This window comes from Neoarius graeffei, chromosome 2 (assembly GCF_027579695.1).
Source record: "Neoarius graeffei isolate fNeoGra1 chromosome 2, fNeoGra1.pri, whole genome shotgun sequence".
NCBI classification, from domain to species: Eukaryota; Metazoa; Chordata; class Actinopteri; order Siluriformes; family Ariidae; genus Neoarius; species Neoarius graeffei.
Window position 1 is genome coordinate 111686631 of NC_083570.1, and position 20890 is coordinate 111707520.

The 20890-nt window shown below is 42.7% G+C and overlaps 1 protein-coding gene across 2 annotated transcripts in view; it reads left to right on the top strand.

Moving 5' to 3' along the window:
• The window catches only part of meaf6 (MYST/Esa1-associated factor 6), a 47645-nt gene that overhangs the window by 11433 nt on the left and 15322 nt on the right, over positions 1 to 20890 (top strand). For both annotated transcript variants that reach the window (XM_060915367.1, XM_060915368.1), the window contains exons 2-3: positions 1981 to 2096; positions 15373 to 15460. In XM_060915367.1, the coding sequence (XP_060771350.1) occupies positions 1981 to 2096; positions 15373 to 15460 (204 nt within the window). The remainder of the gene's footprint in view (positions 1 to 1980; positions 2097 to 15372; positions 15461 to 20890) is intronic.

Here is a 20890-nt window from a genome sequence, read left to right on the forward strand (position 1 = left end):
TCTTTGAATCTCGGTGCCAGCTCGTGAAGCGGCCCACGTTTTCACCAGTTTTGAATCGGAACTGTTGCCATCAAGGATGTGGAGGATGGTGCGCAATTCACAGCAGGAATAAACAATCATAGCAAGATGGTGGAGCTCATTGATTGATTGATTACCTCCGAGCTTTGGTTTTGTTATTACAGAGGTTTTTTCCAAACTAACGACACGCCCACTGATGTCATCATGGTTCGCACTGGAAAAAGCAGCTGTATTTCAGTTCCAGCTGGGAACCATGTTTTCAGTTTTCGAACCAGTTTATTTTTGGTCGAAATGTTCCGAACGGTTCAGAATCTGGTGCGTGAATCAGTACGTAACCCGGAGTACGAGTGGCAGAATGAATCACTTACCCAGTGGTGGTGTTGGCGTTCAGCTCGAATGCTACGCAAACGCGCGCGCACACACAACTACATCTACAAAATGGATTGAACAGCCGTCGTTTATCAATCAAACACAGAACCCAGCGCAGATCCGACTCGCCAGTCAGTGCAAGAATGACCGGGCGTCGATCAATGTGGCGGCTGAGATCCGTCATTTATTTAATATTTAAATGATTCTCGGTTTAAAGGCCACGCCTGCAGAATTTACAACATGAAAAAGCGTCGTACGGCTGAGAAGAGAAACCCTAACATCGCAAGTCCAGTTGAATTAATTATTTCTATACGACAGTCTGAAGGGGGAAAAAAAATGCAGTATGGAACGAAATCGCTGCTACTCAACGATCAAACTCCCAACTAACGTTTGAATATTTAATTTGTAGATCCATGATGCGTCTAGACTCTATACTGGATATAATGGTGTATGTCGCAAATCTTTCTAGGCTCGGTGAAGAAAAAACGAAATCTCCACCAAATCGGCACCAAAATTACACGGTTGTTAAGTGTTTTTATTTCCTCGTTCTTTTTAAAATTATGTTTCGGATCAGTCCGAGCCACGCGCCAGTGCTGTTCGGGCTTCGGATAGACAAACCAGACTCGAGCCCCAGAAACCGATAGCGCACGTGTCCTCCGCACCCTGTGCTGCCACACCACGCCAACACCCTGGACGCTTTGGGAGACGAAAGCGATTTATTTTAAAAGCCGCTCCATTTAAAAAAAAAAAAACCCGTTACATTACTTGAATTCCTTAACCTTATTTCTAATAAGAGAAATTACTGTAACGTCGCACCAATAAAACCGTTAACGCTGTTAATCGCAAACCGTTGAACTCGCTAATGTTCGGGATAAGACACGGTCGGTGTAGGTCTTTAAAGAATATAATGATTTTCCAAAAGCACGTATTTTTAGGTGATGATGATGTGGCTTCTTTGCGGAGATGTCAGTCAGAATATCAGGTCTAATACTGCGGTGCACGTCCACAATTTAATGAATCCCGAGGTTTGCATGGAAACGAACATACAGCCAGTTTTCCGTCGTATATTTGCTTTGTAAATGAAGGCCGCTGTCTTGAGGCCAGTCTTAAAATTTTAAATGCTTTTTTTTTTTTTTTTTTTTGGCGCTCTGTACGTTCCTTCTGGGCCTCCGTAGACATTATGATGATGATTAAAATAAAATTGAAACAAATTACGCGACTGTTTCACAGTCGACCCAAATATGTCGTGTGTCATTACGCATTCCATGTGATTTAAAAAAAAATATATTTTTGTTCATTTTGATTTTTATTTATGCATTTTAAATTGCAATTTGATTCATAAAACTAGTCGTTTTTTATTCACTCATCCATCTATACTTTTAAAAATAAAATGAAAAGAAAATCACAAATCCGAAAGATTTGAACCCGGTTTAATTCCTCCTAAAATAATCATTTAATCCCACAACCGATATTAAAACATGCATTTATTTACGCACACGTGCATATTCATGAGCGTTTTCCAGTTTGCTCAGTTTTACCTTTATTTAAACGCACCCCGTGTCTGTCCGTTGTCGTCGTCATGTCGTTGATCAGGAGACGCTGGTGAACCTGGAGAGACAGATCTACGCGTTTGAAGGCAGCTACCTGGAGGACACGCAGATGTACGGCAACATCATCAGGGGGTGGGACCGCTATCTAACCAACCAGAAGTGAGTACCGCAGCAAGAAAGATAAACCTTAACCTGTGGTGTGCGTAAGAGGAATAAAACACTTCAGGATGTAGTGAAGGATCATACAGTCGTGCTGTTGATTGTTTTCCTACAGCAGCGTGTTTTATTCAAGTTATCTATGCTCACCGGCCACTTTAATAGGAACTTGTTGATTCTAAGATTCCTGTTCTTGGCTGCAGGACTGGAACCCAATGTGATGTTCTTTCTGCTGAGATGCTTTTCTGCTCACCACGGTTGTAAAGCAGGGGTTCCCAAACTTTTCCATGCCAAGGCCCCCCAAACAGCATTAGCTTCTGGCCGGGGACCCCCTTTGCAAACCCACATACCCCTTTTCCACCAAATCAGTTCCAGGGCTGGTTCGGGGCCGGTGCTGGTTCACAACTCGTTCAACTTGCGAGCCAGCTGAGAACCAGTTTGCTTTTCCATAGCTAGCGGTGCTAAGGGAAGACGCGTCATTACATCGCTGTATACGTCAGTTACGTCGCTCCGTTTGCATAAACCTTGGCGCGAATATCGAAGCAAAAACAACGCGGAAGAAGCAGCAGCGACAACAGCAATAATAACTATAGCTGCAAGCAGCAATGTGGGGACCAAGCAGAATATGAGCCTAGTCGTCAGGCCAGCAGAATGCATTTGGGCCAGACAGATGGTCGCCCCATTAGCCAATTTGTTCCAAATTTTTTGTGGGCGCTTTTGGAGGGGTGGGGCATAATGCCATCAAGTTTCATTAAGATACATCAAAGGGCAGCCGAGTTATGAGCTCACATCCTGTTTTGTGTCTTCGCAGCCAAATTTGATTGGCTGCTGCAGCCAAACGATTATGAAAATCAAAAATCCCTTGGATAACTTTTGTGTGGCTTACTCCAAAGATGTTATGCAGTGAGTTTGGGGAAAAAATGGTCCAAAATTGAGGGAGGAGTAGCCATTTAATTGATTTTAACAAAATTCAAAATGGAGGAAAATCTACCGGGTGGAATATGACGCCACAGGGCGCGTTGGATTCGTTTTGACCGAAGGATTCCAGCGATACTAAGATTTTGACGATCAGACATGCGATTCAAAAGTAACAAGCAGAAATGTACTTCCAACTTTGACCTGTTGGTGGCGCTAGAGAGTTTGAGGTGGTGAGTTGAAATTTGCTGACAAGAACCATGAGGCAGCCTAGAATCAGTGTGCCAAATTTCACAACCTCTCGTCAGACGGTTCTATGGGTTGCCATAGGATTTCATTGATTTTAACAAAATTCAAAATGGCGGAAAATCCTCAAGGCAGAATATGACGTCATAGGGTGCGATGGATTCGTCTTGACCCAAGGATTCCAGAAATAGTGGAATTTTGTTTCTACCCAAAACGCATCATGAGATATGAGCCAAAAGTCATTTTTCCTAGTTATAGCACCCCCTAGCGGCCAATTTGTACCAAATTTTTTATGGGCCTTTTTGGAGGGGTGGGGCATAATGCCACCAAGCTTCGTTAAGATATGCCAAAGGGCGGCCGAGATATGTGCACACTTCCTCTTTCGCGTCTGTGCAGCCAATTTTGGTTGGCTGCCACGGCCAAACGCTTATGAAATTCAAAACACCGGGTAATGCTAGCCTGGGCCCGCCCATCCTAAGTGTGACGCAACACGAGGGCCTGTTGCGAGTTTAGTCTGGCAAGGCAAGCTATCTCCAGCTCTTCCAAGCTCCCGAAAAATCGGGAGCCAATCAACTTTGAGCATCTCCAACGGCCCTGGGTAGAGGCGTGTTCAAGGCAGTGACGTAGTAGAACTGCGACTGGAAGCCATAGATTGTTTACAGAATCTATGCCGGAAGCGCTTCATTCACTAGAAACGTTACGAACATGGAGCAGCGGCAAGCCTTTGACACGGCGGTAGATGCTGTATTGAAAGCATTCAACAGGAAGTTCTCATTGAAAACGGAGCGACGAGCAGCCCTGGAGGTATTTATCTTCCTGTTACTCAAGCAGTTTCCGTCGCGTCACATACGTCAGAGGAAAGAGTGATGTGATTGGTTTAAGCTTCGTCACAGCCTTTTCTGGCTTCGACCAGTAGCAACCCGAGGCATTTCAGGGAGGCGGGTCAACCACGCGCTTTGGGAAACGGTTGGGCTGAATATCTTTGCCAGACCAAATGCTCGCAGAGCTTTGAAGTCGTGTTAGCCAGACTAGGGTAATGCCCTTGTGCAGCTTAGTCCAAAGTTGCTATGTACCAAGTTTGGGAGAAATTGGTCAAAAATTGAGGGAGGAGAAGCATTTTAATTGATTTTCACAAAATTCAAAATGGCGGTAAAACTATCCTGGCGGAAAATGACGTTGGAGTCGTCTTGGCCCAAGGATTCCAGGGATCCCAAGTTTTTGAAAATCGGACCAACGGTTCAAATGTTACAAGCAGAAATGTACCTGCGACTTTGACCTGTTGGTGGTGCTAGAGAGTTTAAGGTGGTGACTTGAAACTTGCTGAGAAGAACCTTGAGTTTGTCAAGAATCAGTGTGCAAAATTTCACAACTTTTCGCCAGACGGTTCTAGGGGTTGCCATAGAGACGCAGAGGCGGAAGAACGTGCAATCCCTATGGGTGCCTGCGCAGCTTTGCTGCTTGGCCCCCAATAATAATGGCTGACTTCGCGTTTGTACAGCTGCTGCTTCTCGTCACTTAAAAATGGCGATCTTTCACGGTCTTGTTATTGTTGCTGGTCTTAACAACTCCGCCCCCCGCTGACGTAAGCGGTTCTTTCCTCTGGCCCAGCAGAGAGTTGGTGCTAGCCTGGAACCGGTTTTTCTGGCCCCAGAGCCAGTTCTTTGTCAGTGGAAACAGAAAACCCGGTTCCAAACTAAGCACTGGCCCCGAACCAGCCCTGGAACTGCTTTGGTGGAAAAGGGGCAACAGACGATGCTACAAAATATGTAAAGAAACAACTTTTAGAATGTTTTCTCTTACTTTTATTCAATATTCAATAATTGTTGCATTTGTTTAGCATAAGAATATTATTAACTAATGTTTTCAACACATTTTCGCACTGAACAATAAACTGTATAACCTCCTGTAGTACCTGATTCAACTCGTTATCCATCCTTTTTGCGACCAGTGCCTCGCGATGGAGCATGCAGTGTGTGTGGACACTACCGTACATGCGGGGCCTTCTGCTTAATGAGCGCGGTCACTCCACTGATCTTCCCGGTCGTTGCCGCGGCGCCGTCCGAACACACCCCCACACAACGGGCCCAGTCCAATCCGTTAGACTTGAAGTAATCGTCCAAAACTTGAAAAATGTCTTTCCTAGTAGTATTTCCTCCACAAATCTTTCCTGTGAAATAAATCTGATGCAGTTGGGCCTCAGTGGATAAATCTGTGCTCTCATCCAGCTGAAGTGCGAAGTATTCGCCGGCTCCAACAGCTGAGCAGATACGTCTTGAGCCATGTCACCAATCCCGAGAGTGGGACAGCATCCTCACCAAGCAATTCTCGGACAGTGTCTTTGGAGGCTGGTAAAATCAAATCTTCTCCAATTGAGTGAGGTTTTTTAGCACGAGCAATGTGGTACGAGGCTAAAAACGATGCCTTCAGGGCCCGCTCGGGGACAGTAGCTTGCTGGGTGAATGCAGCAGATTGCCTGACCAAATGCTCTTCTTTACGTCTGAAGAAATCGACTGTTTTTTCGGCATCTGTCGGATGTTTTTGTACCAAGTGACGCTGAAGTTTCGAAGGTTTTAAGCACTCGTTTGACAGAGGACGCATTTTGGGCAATCATGGCCGTTTTTCTGCATGGCTGTAAAGCCATACTTAATGTATGCTGCCTCGTATTTTCGGATTTTAGTTGGCCAGGACTTCTAATGGCCCTTTTCCACTACCCTTTTTCAGCTCACTTCAGCCCGACATGGCTCGCGTTTCGACTACCTCAGAGCAGCACGACTCAGCTCGCTTCAGCCTTACTCAGCACCCAAAACTCGCACGGTTTTGGAGTGGGGCTGAAGCGAGCCAAACCGAGCCGAGTGGGGCTAGGGGCGTGAGCAGACACTCCCCTGTGCACTGATTGGTGAGGAGGAGTGTCCTCACACGCCCACACACGCCCCGCGAGCACGCTGGGATCTGTAAACACCGTAAACCCGGAAGAATAATAATTACGAATTACGAGAATTTCTGAAGCCTTATGCGCCTCGCCTCATCTATACGCTCTTGCCAGTATCTGTTGGCGTTGTCGGTGACAACAAGCCACAGCACCAAGACCAGCAACACTAACGACTCCATGTTTATTGTTTACTATCCGGGTCGTGAGACTACCGCTTAAAAGGTCACTGATGTCACTGTTTGCGCCACCTAACGACATCACGTGATGTCCACCCACTTTCGCTAACTCCACCCAATGTGTCCACCCACTTCCAGCCAGCACGGTTCAGCGCGGTTGTAGTCGAAATGCAACTCCAACAGCCCCGCTCAGCTCGACTCAGCCCGACTCAGCACGGCACGGCTCAGCCCAACTCAGCCGCGTTGGTAGTGGAAAAGCGGCATTAGTTTTTTTTCGCAGCAGTGTCCTCCACAGCAGGGCTGTTGGCTTGTTCCTTTGGTCTCTTCTTCAAAAACCTGTCCATTTTGCGCTAGCAATACGCTAGCTTGAGGAGCAAAGCAGCTTGATAAACGGCACAAACTGCAACGTCACAGGCAGTCGGAGAGATGAGCATGGCAAACAATGTTTCAATATGATTTATTATTATTAATAATTATTAGGGCTGTAACGATATGCGACTCGAAATCGCGATACGCAGAGCCACGGTCCGTATCACGATACAAGAAGGCAGAATCGCGGTACACCCTTTCAAACTTCTCCTCAGCCCAAAAACAGAGGCGCTTCCAAACTTCAATTTATGAATATTTTTTATTTAAATTACATTTTAAACTTACTTAAATTGCTTTTATTTTTTTATATCTATCAGTAAGTCGTTTTTTCGCCGACCTGCGACAATCTTCTGTGAGTCACGCAACGTCCACACTCGCCACTGGCAGAGCATTCATTTCTTTTAAGCGGTCGCCGTTCTGGTTGCGACGCGGGGAGCGAATCTGTAAACAAGCAGCTCATTGGCTGGCTAGGTGTGCCACAAGCCAATCACAATCACTTGACCGGAAAGGCACGCAGTGTTGCCAGATTGGGCAGGTTTAGGTGCTTTTTGGCTGGTTTTGAACATATTTTGGGGTGGAAAACGTTAGCAATATCCGGCAACACTGAAGGCATGTCTGCTTGGGCGGAAGCCTTCTGCGGCAGTTACATTTTGACACGCGAGCAACGTTTCACCATAAAAATTCCGTAATTTCCATCTGTTTTCCGCGATCACAGAAAATCATTGGCCCTATGAGAGTGAGGCAGTGAGAGAGCCACCCCCCCAAAAAAAAAATCTTAACAGATTTACACGATTTGGAAAAATGACTTTTTCAGAACCGAAAAAAACAGAGCTTCCGGCTCAACAGTGTTATTTTGAGAAATAAAACAGTCTTTGGATATACATTTGTTCATTTTTGCATACATATTACTCATTCTCTGCAGTGGTCTGAATTATTTGTTATTAAATAGTTAATGTAAGTAAGTAAATGTTAAGTCAAATTTACTACTTTAAAAAAACATTTTAAAAAAATCGTGGGCGTATCGAATCGTGGGTCAAAAATCGCGATGCGATTCGAATAGTGAGTTGGGTGTATCGTTACAGCCCTACAATACAGTATACTTAATTTCACCCCTTGGACCAACCCCTTGGCCCTTCCCCTCCATTTTGCGCGTTCACGTGAAGGGGTAGGGGTATCCCAATCCCAGTTAACGCGGAGGGGTAGGGGAAGGGGTAGGGCTTCTGTACCCCTCCAAACGGAGATTTTCCTGGAGCTGACTCCGAACGAAGGGGTTTGAGTGATTTCCCACAATGCCATGCGGATTTCAGCGAGATTTCATGCGGATTTCAGAAAGATGGCGGTTCCCGCGGCGAAAGATTGTCATAAATGTATTTTCTCCATTATTTACGTGTTTTAAGTTGTTATCCAGAGGAAACACGCCGCTTGATTCGCTTTCGAGCTGAGAATGAGCAGCGATTTCTGAAATCCAAGCTGCTGCTAAAAAGCTTTGGGAGTGAGTATTGTTTTCGGTTGCTTGACTGCGTACGTTTTGTTCTGTTATTCTCGCTTTTATTGTTTACATGAGTGTTCTGACACCTCATTCTGTCGGATGTGGTGCACGAAGCGCCAAAGATATCCCATTCAGTGGTGTTAGTTAACAAATCACACCCTGCCAGCAGAGATTTCTGGTTCTGCCTCTGGCTCTGACTGTCGCAGCCAATGACGCATTTGGTCGCGTTTTGCTAACGTAAACGCTGACGGAGGTACGCGATGACGTATGCGATCGTTGAAGGGCTATCCCAATACGTAGGGGTTGAATTTCAAGCCCTATCCCTTGTAGCTCAGTTTCAAGGGGAAGGGCCAAGGGGGAGGGGGAGGGGTAGAAATTAGAATTGGGATTGGGCCTTAGTAAGGAGGCGATCATATTTATTCTGACGGAGGACCCCCCCAAACAAAATAAAACAACACCAGAGGCCACGTCACCACTCGCGCACCCTTCTCACCTTTTTCACCCCGACCCGTTTTCATGCCTGATTATGGATCTTTGTTATCGTGTGGAAGCAGGCTTTATCATTTTTGGGTGTCAACAGATAGATCAACAGCGAAAAAACTATTTCGTTCACGAGAGAAGCCCACAGTTATTTTTAAAAAATGCTATCGTCAGTCTGTCAGTCAAATGCACCTGACGATAGCAAAATTCAAGCCCTCACCACGCACATGTTGACTGACGCAAAGAGGAAATTCTACTGCGCGTGATTTTTGTGACAGCAGACATTTACTTCCGGGCAAGACTTGGAGTTCTGACAGCTAAATAAATCAAGGTAAGATTTTCAGTCAGCTATCCTGACGATAGAAATTTTTGACGATAGAAACATTGAGAATATATTTGCACGTTCATATTTAAATTTTTCTGGAGGAAAACTATCGTAAGTTGAGATAAATCAGAGCCACTTGCGGCCCTTTCAGCCGACAGGCCATTTCAATGTGTTATTTCCCCGCGAAAGTGACACAGTCGCGTCTGTCGTCACTGTTCTGACAATTATTATTGATATTTCAATTTTGAAAATTCTCTTTTTATTTCAGTATTTTATTTTATTTGGTTCTAGTGATGAGGTATTTAATATTATTACTAAATTTGTCAGATTAATAATGTAAGAAACAGTTTTGTTGCTATTGTCATCTAGAGTGTCTGTCAGAATATGATGGTAGACGTTAGTTTGTCTGTCAGATTTTGATGATGGAAACCGATGTGTTTCTATCGTCATTTAGCATGTCTGTCATGTCAGGCTTTTATTAATTAGTTACCAGGACTACTGTCCTAAAATTTACTGTGAATGTCCAAGACCCCAAATGCTACTAGAAAAACTTAATAGAATGATCAAAATAATCAGTTCAGCAATTTAAGGAGACAGGACTTAACTGGCCTCTGTTATGGTAGAATCTGCCTTCTGTCAATGGTAGCCTAGAATGTTTGCAGATGATGTGAAGTGGAAAATTGGTCATCCCTCTTATGAAAAAAACCTGCGTGGTACTGCGGTATCAAATGCTTTTTTTTATACAGTATTACTGCAGTAAATGCAATATTTCGAATGCAATAGTTTGCACATGAAAAAGGCATACTCCAAAATACTGCAGTGTACTGTATAATGCAATATACTTCCAACATGCTAAAAAATGCAAAAGTCTAAACCTATTGCATGGGAAATTTGTGCAGACCATGTTTTGTGTTGAAAGTGCCTTTTTTGCATACTGTATTTATTAATTTAATGTGTTATTTATTTTGAAAGAGTGGCTCTGGTTTAATTTCATTTCATTTGCACATGTATTTCAGAGATGCCTACTAGTACGGATTGGCATACGATGTTACGGCAAACAGTTATTCTGTACGGAATTATTATAAAGCAGAGGTGGGCAAACTACGGCCCGCGGGCCACATCCGGCCCGTTGGCGTTTTTAATCCGGCCCGCGGAAGGCAATCATATAAACACGATTGAGCAGATCTATAAACTATAAGCGTCAGTGTTATCACGTAGACAGGTGTTCTAGAGATCCGTCTTTCCAGTCAGTCGTATTCACGCGAGATTACATTTGCAGAGTGGTGCAGCGCGTGCCATGGAAATCATTCTGGCGCCCGTGCCACTGATGATCTCAAGAACACCAGGGCTTTGAACCAGAATTTTTTTCCTATTGGTTCGTTCCGAACAGAAACGGAATTTTAACGTTTCCGGTTTTGGGTTCCACCATTAAATAGACGTTCCCGAACCGGTTAGAACAAAAAAATTTTGTTCCCGGAACGGTTAATTACGTTCCCTGTCAGCTGTTTAACAAATGGCTATAAAATTATGTCTCTGTCTCATCCAGCTTAAGCCAAATGTAGGCTAATTCTATTACAACCTTCATTAAATAAGACAAGAAATAATTCAAAACAATTATTATTTCAAATGTTGGCGATTTGGATTCTCAGTATGTCTTCCCATCTACACAAACAGAAAAAGTGCCAAAAATGAAAGATAATTCGTTTAGTGTGTTACCAAAGGCTAGTCAGGCCCTATAGAGGGCTACCGCATGACGTCACCACGCCGCGAGATTTTGTTAGGCGCCATATTGGAAGACCAAGTACACATCTATGCAAGTACATACATACATAAAACAAACTACACCTGAAATGTAGCCAGGGCCGGTTCTGCCCTAATCTGGACCCGGGTGCAACATCGCGCACAAAAACACCAGTCTAAATCAGGACAACCATCACATAACTATAAACATTTTATATCAACTATTTTAACTAAATGGGCTATAATAAATAAGCCTGCAGGCAGCCACGGCAGGCTGCCTCAGAAAAGTAACCATTCAATGACAACTGAAGGCCTGCAGCCACGGCGGGCTGCCTCAGAAAAGTAACCATTTGTCCTACCTTAAAACTCGTTTTGCATTTTCTGCCTCCTTTTTTGTATTTTCAACCCTCCGTTTATTTTCTTTCCTTTTCTGAAAACCCGATTTGTGTCCAGACATTGTTCTGCTACCAACGAACTAACTCGTCAGGTCTCGTCTCTCGAGCCCGCGATGATTCCCGTGGGAAGGGCAACAACTGATACATTTTTACAAACAACCAATACACAGCCAATAGGGAGGTTGCAACGTTCAGGCTCTTCTTTGCTCAGAGACACTCAGTAATGCACTTACTCACTTATTATCACATGGAGACGTGATAGTAGTCCACCCTCCCGCTCTCTCCATTCAATCAGCGAACGTCACACAGGAAGTGAACCCCAGCGGGTCATAGAAACTTGCGCAGGAGAAGAATGACTTTTTTATTTGTAAAAACGAAATAAAAACCGGTATTAACCGGTTACCATTATTTTTAATAAGCGTTTCTGTTCCGGAACATAAAAAATAAAGTTTCTGGTTTTGTTTCTGTTCCATGTGAAATAGAAAAAGTTCCCGGTTTTCGTTCCTTGAACCGGTTCAAAGCCCTGGAGAACACAGGATAAAACTTTACAGTAAGTGGTCCTAAAAAAAGAAAAGTGGACAGCGAGTGCAGGGTGTTCAGTAAAGAATGGACAACTAAATATTTTTTTGCTGAAGTCCGATCAAAGGCTGTATGCCTTATTTGCAAAGAACCCGTTGCAGTTTTAAAGGAATATAACATCAAACGGCACTTTTCCTCCAAGCACGCTAATTATGCTAACAACCAGTCAGTGCAAGCACGGACGAATACAGCTCAGCGGTTGCTGAGTGAATGTGAGTATTAATACTTTCTCTTTTTAAAACGATGTTGGAGCTGTAATAAGATGGTAGTCACATGTTTACAGACATAATATAAAAAGTATAACTCTTAGTAATTTTGGTTGTCGTGGGTGGCTGCTGTAGTGCTGGTGTTTGTGTATATATTTTTTTTATGTGCCAATCTATTGAACTGCAAGCATTTTTCTGCTCTGCCTTTGTTGACTGAGAACTAAAATAAATGTCAATCTGATCTGCATTTGGGTCTGTCAGTGAAGGCCTTACAATAACACTAAAGCTTTTCCGGTTTATGTTCGATATGTATGAATTTGGTGCTGGCCCAGCCCGCCTGGCAAATTTCAAAAGTCAATGTGGCCCCTGAGCCAAAAAGTTTGCCCACCCCTGTTATAAAGTCTTAAAAAATTCCAGTGAGTTGTTTTTAAATGTCCAAGCGACTTTTTTAATCCATGCGCGATTCACGGCTATTTATTTTTACGACAACCGCACATGCTGTGTGTGATATGCGCAGATTCCGCACATTTGCTCGCGCTATTTTCGATACGGTAGAATGGCCGTGCATTACACCCAGTCAAAAGGGCAATGGATACGCGCACTGCAAACTGTGTAGAACTGACATTAACATCACTCATGGTGGTCGCGATGACCGCACGCGGCATGTCAACTACAAAAAAAACATATGGAGTATGCTGAAATGGCGAGTCAGGCGGAAAGTAAATCTGGGGGTATCCAGCAGTTTTTTACGAAATCTGTGTATGAAAAGACACGGAACGTGACCCGTGCTGAAGCGGTGATGGTTGACCTGTGCTTGGAGTTGAACTTGCCAATTAGTGCCATGAAATGTGAGTTAAACTTATTCAGTTTCTTTTTCCATGTATGATTTTTGTTCACTGAAATATCAAACACTGGCTGGACTTCTTTAATTCAAAGTCTTTTCAGTGTTGCAAGTGCAAATGTACATGTAGTATGATCAAAAACAGAATTTTATGATTAGTGCTGTTGGGATTGTGGTAAAAAATTGGTCATTCCACTGTTTTAAATACAATTATAAATGCCATTTTATTCAATGTCTCTTCTGAAGCATTATGCTGAAGTATTTATATATTGGGACATTAAGATAACAATGTCGGACTCACTTTGGCATGAAATAATTTTTTATTTTTATTTTTTACTTTATTAGAATCCGTTAACAGGTAGAACATTTTGCCAGGCAATATAATATAATACTTTTGAGGAGTTACATTCAATACCAATGATTGGTAGTCAACCGTAATGTCTGCAAACAGGGAACACTATTGTATTTATAAAAATGTGATATATTGTACGCTCTAGAAATTTGTTGAGTGGAAATTCAGTTGCTCGCGTTTTGTTTATTCAATTCACACAAAACAGTTCTTTTTAATAATTTAAATGTTAAACATATTGGTATATACACCTCTTTATAATGGAAATGCGCATAAATTAATGTTACTGAAAATCATTCCAAAATACTGAAAAATGTTTTCAAGAATACTGAAATTCAAAATTTGGGGTAGGCATCTCTGGTATTTAATGTTTGTTGTGCTTTTCGAAATGGAAGGAAGTTCCCAAGAGCCATCAATAACGGTTTCCCAAAGTCTATCAATAGGAATGTTTTACAAAACTGGACTATGTTCCCAAGGTCAGTCAATAAAACTGGATTGAAAGTGTGTTTTTGGTCTGTGGGGGCGCATGCGCGCCGGGTTGGGGTGAGGTTGACGCGGGGGGGGGGGGGGGGGGGGTACTCATGAAATTGTACTCATAACATTTTTTCAAGGTTGGCAGGTATGCAACAATTAGTAATCTGACCCTTTAGAGAGAGATTATTATCGAAGAGAACACCCTCAGGCTTGGGTGCTATAATTTTATCGCCAACAGCAATTCCAGGTAAGGTAGAGAGTGACCGGGCAAACTTTGAGTGAATATGCAAGAGTTCGGTTGTGCCATCGTTCAAAACAAGCTTGTTGGCAGAACTCCAGGACTTGATATCACCAGGGTTAGATCTTAACACTAGCCCGTGGCTAGTGCAATAACTTGACATGGGTGTGGCCATCTTGAATCACGCAAAATCTGATACAAAATCTTTTAGCTCATTCTATTTATTGTACATGGTGTAATGCATTGTTGCTGAACATTACTGTCACAGTTCATTGACACAGGTTGTAACTGTGTACCATGATGAGTGCCTAATTTGCCAGACCTACCACAAGGTGGCACCACCATTCAACACATTTAATATTCTGTAAGAGTAGGTGGCAGGGCAGTGGGGTCTGATGTCAGCCATGTTTGAAAAGTTTTGAGATGTGAGTAAGAGGAGATTTGCACTGAATTTGCAAGACAGCCTAGTTTTTAACTGGCCTATCCATATGGCCAGTGATTCTGAGTGAATGAAGCATAACCTTGTGAGTATGAAAATTGGAGTCATCTTGAAATCAGTCAGTTTTTAGAATTGAAATACATGTCACATTGTGCTTGTATGGCAAGGCATTAATGCCATAACATACAATTTAAAGCAATGTATTGTTATCAGTAGTTTATCATTTTGTATTTTGAAGAGTGCATTCACAATGTTTGCTCACTTGTAATTTCATTAATTTGCAGGAATGGAACAGAATTTTAAAAAATTGTGGCTGTTAAATTTATTTTATTTTATTACCTATAAATTGTCAGTATATTATGAGCATAGAGGTAAATATCAAAGTTGATATGCCTGAAATAGAGACATGTTAAGGCCAGCTTTCTTTACCAGATTTTTTTGTTGTTAATTTACTGCAGTTTTGGTTCCAGGTCCACCACTAGCCAATGCGCTAGTGGAATTAGTCATGTTCTTTTCTAGTCCATTTCTATAAGAATTTGTTTTTTTCCAGTCTAAGGCAACTGAATGATTTCAGTTCCAGTCCATTTTGCGAGATTACTACATGTACTAGTTTACTTAACTGTAAGCAATGACTACCTCTTTTATACTTCAAAGTGACAATTATGGTTTGAAACACAAAGTCACATATGAGAACCATAATGGATTGAATAAAGTACTGGTTTTGTTACACTGAATTGGGAGCTTCTGTTGTTTCAACTTGTTCATTGTTTAGTATTTAAAATTCTTTCAATTGTCACAGGAATTGGGTTTAAAATAGCGGGCTAGTGCAACACTCTGCGGGCTAGTGCAATTTGCAAGCCACTAGCCCGGCTGGCTAGTGCAGAAAAACCTTAAGATCTAACCCTGTAAATATGTAACTATTGACAGTAACAGACGTTTTCAGCAAGGGTGCCCAAACTTTTGCATGCCACTGTATCTGCATGATTTGATGCATCGAGGGATCGGCTGATTAGAGAACTGCATCAAACAGCGGATGGATGGATGGATGTTCCTCAGTTCATTTTCTTGTTTTTTTTTTTTCTTTGATAGAAACTCCAACAGTAAGACGGACAGAAGGAACCGAAAGTTCAAGGAGGCAGAACGGCTGTTCAGTAAATCCTCCGTAACATCAGTGGCAGTCAGTATCCCTCTCTTCTTACCAACACTTCAGTCTGTCTGTCTGGTATTCATGTACTACTGGCTCAGGTGGAGCACTGAGGATCTTCTAGTGGACAAAATCTAGGCGTGGCTTTGCTTGATCTATGAATCCTATAAACCAGAGGTTCTCAACTTTTTTTTTTTTTAATATGCGAATTCTTACCTTTGTCGAACGTTTTTTAAATTTTTTTATTTTTCTTCTCCCCTCCTTTCTACGTTTAGAAATCTCTCCAGTTTTTCCCCCCGATGAGGAATTAATTTTGGTAAATTAAAAAAAAAAAATCTCATGTCTTTTTGTTTCCTTTAAAATGATTGATTTGCAAACGCTTCCCAGACCGATCAGTAAGAGCTAACCCGGCTGAACGAAGCACTCCGAGTCGCGCCCCCCCCCCCCCGTCATGGTGGCGTAGTTACCGTTGCTATGAGGGGTTGCGTGACGGTGCAAAGCCTCTATTGACCCTTCCCACTCACGTGACCTTCGTAAACGCGACCGCCATTTTGGACATGAAGAAATAACGGTGTATGGCACAGACCCTTTCGGTTCTCGCTCATCTAGCCGCTACAATGACTGCTTAGACTGCAACAATAATACCTAACACACATTTAAGTATCCGTCGTAAAGACGTGAAGCTCGTCGAGTGACGAGTGTGTTCATTGATAAGCTAACACAATCTAAAAGTAGACATACCATCACACTGCCCTGGCGCTGTGTACAGTTTACCTTCTATGGTTTGTGCACTCACTATTTGCCATTACTTTCTCCAACCCAGTGTTCGAACTATGCCGATATTTTCGGGGGGTCCCTTTTTTTCCCCTTGGGGGGGGTGCTTGCACTTGTCTCAGAGCGCGGATCTCCAAACACATGAGAAGCCTATCTTACGCACATCACGCGGACTCCACACCTCCACCGCGTCTGAAGTCATAACTCATCAGGGGAAATCGTGTCCACATTGGCATGTTCAGAAAACAACCTCGCGTCAACAATGATACCACACGCAAGAAAAAAAAAACAGTCAGGCTACTCAACACCTCTGATCCACAGCAGCACCAAAGCATCACTGGAAATCATGTCAACAACCAATCTTCCATTTCAACACGCGTCAACAAACAAATGGCACCACAAACATGAATGAATCGGTCAGGCTACCGATTCCAAACCCACAGCAGACGAATAATTAAATGCATCTTACCTTAAAGCAGAATCGACCACAAAGGAAGTGTGTTGGCACTGTTGGCGCACTTCCTTTCTACTAGTTTGTGTCCCCAACCTGGCAGCAGCAGTCGTTGTCATATCGGTTTATTTTATCTTTGATGTAAACACAACACTTCGGATATGCAAACGCTTCCCGTTACACGCGATTGCTATGTCAATAAACATCATTTTGCCAATATTTTAGAGACCATCCATCTTCTCCGTCGGTCAGCATCTGTCGGGATCCGATAAAATGATAAATCTTGCCTTGTGTGTTGATGGTTACTACATCCAGGTGCACAACAATATAATGGCGTGATGGAAGTCTTGCTGAAAGTAAAAACTTTCTTTGATGGCTATATTCCTTTCGATGCTTCGCCGTCGTTCCTCGTTGTTGGCTGTGGTAGACTACTGGTAGTTCATGTCCAAAATGGCAACCGCGTTTGTCGTGACGTCACGTGGGATGGGTCAATATCTTCTGTTGCAACTTTAATCTCCGCAACCACGCCTCGTTTGTTTGGTTTACATGATCTGCTTCTAGATGCCTTTTTTAAAGTAGATACGCAGAACCTTTTTATTTTTAAATACATTTCTGAGTGGATAGTATCTCCATTCTTGACTCTTGTATGCTGCATAAATGGGAATTTAAAAAAAAAAAAAAATTGAGAGTTAAAATCGACCGCAAAGTTGGTGTTCGAGCCGCCCCGCTGAGCCAGCCAGCCCCGAGTGCGTGATGTCACAGCGGGAACCGGTGCTATAAACCATTCGTTCTGATTTATTGGAGGTTCTTCGGATTCCTCAGACAGTAATACAGCTCAGTGTGATGGTCCTGAAATTGGAGTGCGTGTACATGCTACTGCTATACACTATGGTGGTCCCGAAATGTATGGGAAATTTTTTTTTTTTACCAAAACATTCCGACCACCCTACCAAGCAAAATTTCAGAAAAATTGGTTAATATTTAGAGGTGCCACACGAGGTTGCAAATCGGGTTAAGCCATTAACATTAGTTGGTGCGTAGACTGTTGCAGAGAAGATCTCAAACCCCCAAAAAGAAGTCACAGTTCTAGAGGGAATACGCCACTTCTATGAAAAAGAAGAGGCAGGAAGAGTTTATAGACTGATAGAAGGTTAACTTTCATGCACTAAGGGGTTCTTAAACAATGAGCGCTGATCGTAATATTCTGACGAAGTTGTGAATGTTTTTCTTTCTATGTTTTTCAGACGGCTAGCAACAGTAATACAAGTAGTACCGGTGGTGCAAAGCACAACACCAGAATGTTTGGTTAATTGGTCCCACTTCCAAGGAACTGTCTGGGAGAAAGCTTCCTTCTGCTTGGGAAGTCCTTAGTGTGTTCTTTTATCTCCACAAGATACCATAATACCGAAGGGTTTAGAAAATCACACACAAGTAATAGCTATTAGGGGTGTTCACACGGCAACTTTTACTCCGGTGTAGCACCGGGGCTGCCCCGGTAGAGCGTTCAGACGGTACAAAGTTATACCGGTGTAGCCCCTGAAAGCTGCTTAAACTGGTGCAAATCTAACCCTGATCGGGAGGTGGTTTAAGAAATTTACTCCGGAGTAAATGCTAGTTTGCGGGGCAGCACCGATTATAAAATGGGACGTCTGAACACTACAGGGGTAGACTCGCTACGCGTGACGAGAGTTGATTACATACAGGCATTGCATAATTTGCATCCTGGTATTTTGCGCTTCCAAAATGGCGAGTATCAACAACAGAACTGCGTGTCTTCCAGTGTTGCCAGATTGGGCGGTTTTAAGTGCATTTTGGCGGATTTGAACATATTTTGGGCTGGAAAACGTCAGCAGTATCTGGCAACACTCGTGTCTTCATCCATGTTGTTTTCCCGGCGCTTGGTGATGCCATGACAACCGGGAAAAGGAAGTACATTTTCACGCATGCGCATATTTCATTTCCGCATTATTACTATCGTATAGCACGGTCGCAAAAACTGCCATGTGAACGCAAGTGGGGCTGCACCGGTGCTAACACGCTTCTCTCTAGTAAGCAGGTTTGTGACGTGTGAACGCTCCACAAAATTTACACCGGTGTAAGATATATATCGCAACAAAATACATCGATGCAAATATGTGCCGTGTGAACACCCCTATAGTTACTTTGAACACAGGAAGTTATATTACTGTATTGTTTGTATTAATATGAAACAGTTAATAAGCCACATTATTTTATATTGTGTCTTGAGTGAAAACTTTAATGGCTTTGTGGCACCTCTGAACATTGTTCAATCTTAACCAAATTTCGCACAATAACTTCTTTTAGGCAATGTAAAAAAAAAAAAAGGTAAGGTGGTCATAAAATCCTAAAAAAAAAAATTTTGGGACCACCCTACTATACACGTAGAACCATATCAGTTCGAACCATCGGAACGTGAATCCGATAGTAACGCGGAGGCCCCAAGCTTACGAAATAAAGCCAGAGAACAAAGCCGTCTAGAGAACTAGATGGAATTGAACTGACGTGTGACTCTCTACAGGACAGGCGCTATAACTTATGTAACGTACATGCATGCATTTTCACTGATAAAACGTAAAAGGCTAATTAAATAATCAGATGAACTGAGACAATCACATTCTGAAGCAAATTAAATAATCTTATACCGCTAACTTAAACACAATACAATTTACATGGGTTAACCTAAATGCAGGGAAACAACGAGTGTTTTGTTTTTGTTACGTATCCAAATGAGAGTCGCATCTTACCCGTCTGTGTTCTCGCTTCTTCCAAGTAAGGGCGAGATATTGCTGCTGAAGCAAGCATATCCAGCGCAGAAAAAAAAAAAAGCACAACTGGTCTGCTCTTTCTCCATACTGAGTACTCCGCCATTACTACTCTGGGAGAACTGGTGCAACTGAACTTACTTTCCTTTTCTTGTAGTTTTATTTTTCTTTAATTGTTGATACTGCACCCTCTTTCAGTACGGGCTTATAGCCAACGCTCCTCAACAGATCAGAGGTCTCGTACGAGTCCTTAGTAAAATGTGCGGAGCGGAGCAGAGCAGAGACCACTTTGTAGCTGCCCAATCCGTGAATTTCTCGCAAAACGCATCCAAATCTTTGCAGTTTGAACATCCTTGGAACATGAATGCAACGTAAATCCACCTTCTGTCGTGTTGCTGCACCGTCAGCAACACATCTGCGTGGCATGGCGATAAATTAGCTCAAAATGGAGGATCGGAGTCGCAATCAGCTCTGTTTTTTTAGTATAGCGGAAATGGCGATGAGACCGATAGCCTTCCCACGAAGGTCATTCACTCAGACGGCTACCTACTGTATATGAATCGTTTTAATCGTAAAAATTACTATATTAGATTTGTTTACGCTTAAAACTATTCTTGAGGTCTGAAGGCATTTATAAACGAAGTGAGGCCATGGTTCTGCGTATCTCCTTTAAGGATCACTTTTAGGCTTTCATCAGTGTCTCAGACTCGGGGTGGGGTTAACCTTGTCGCTGTTCGCGGTTCTCCATGAAGGATAATTTAGCTAGCTCACATGAGAACAATTCTCTCACAGTTCGACTAATGAGAAATTCAGTCGACTTGGATCACGTTTGACTTGCATTAACGTTCTTCATTCAGTATTAATGCTTTTAATTAATCTGGTTCTAAACTTAAATTTGATACACAGTGAGGCAAAAAAGTATTTAGTCAGCCACCAATTGTGCAAGTTCTCCCACTTAAAAAGATGAGAGAGGCCTGTAATTTTCATCATAGGTACACTTCAACTATGAGAGACAGAATGGGGGGAAAGAATCCAGGAAATCACATTGTAGGATTTTTAATGAATTAATTGGTAAATTCCTCAGTAAAATAAGTATTTGGTCACCTACAAACAAGCAAGATTTCTGGCTCTCACAGACCTGTAACAACTTCTTTAAGAGGCTCCTCTGTCCTCCACTCGTTACCTGTATTAATGGCACCTGTTTGAACTCGTTATCAGTATAAAAGGCACCTGTCCACAACCTCAAACAGTCACACTCCAAACTCCACTATGGCCAAGACCAAAGAGCTGTCAAAGGACACAGAAACAAAATTGTAGACCTGCACCAGGCTGGGAAGACTGAATCTGCAATAGGTAAGCAGCTTGGTGTGAAGAAATCAACTGTGGGAGCAATTATTAGAAAATGGAAGACATACAAGACCACTGATAATCTCTCTCGATTTGGGGCTCCACGCA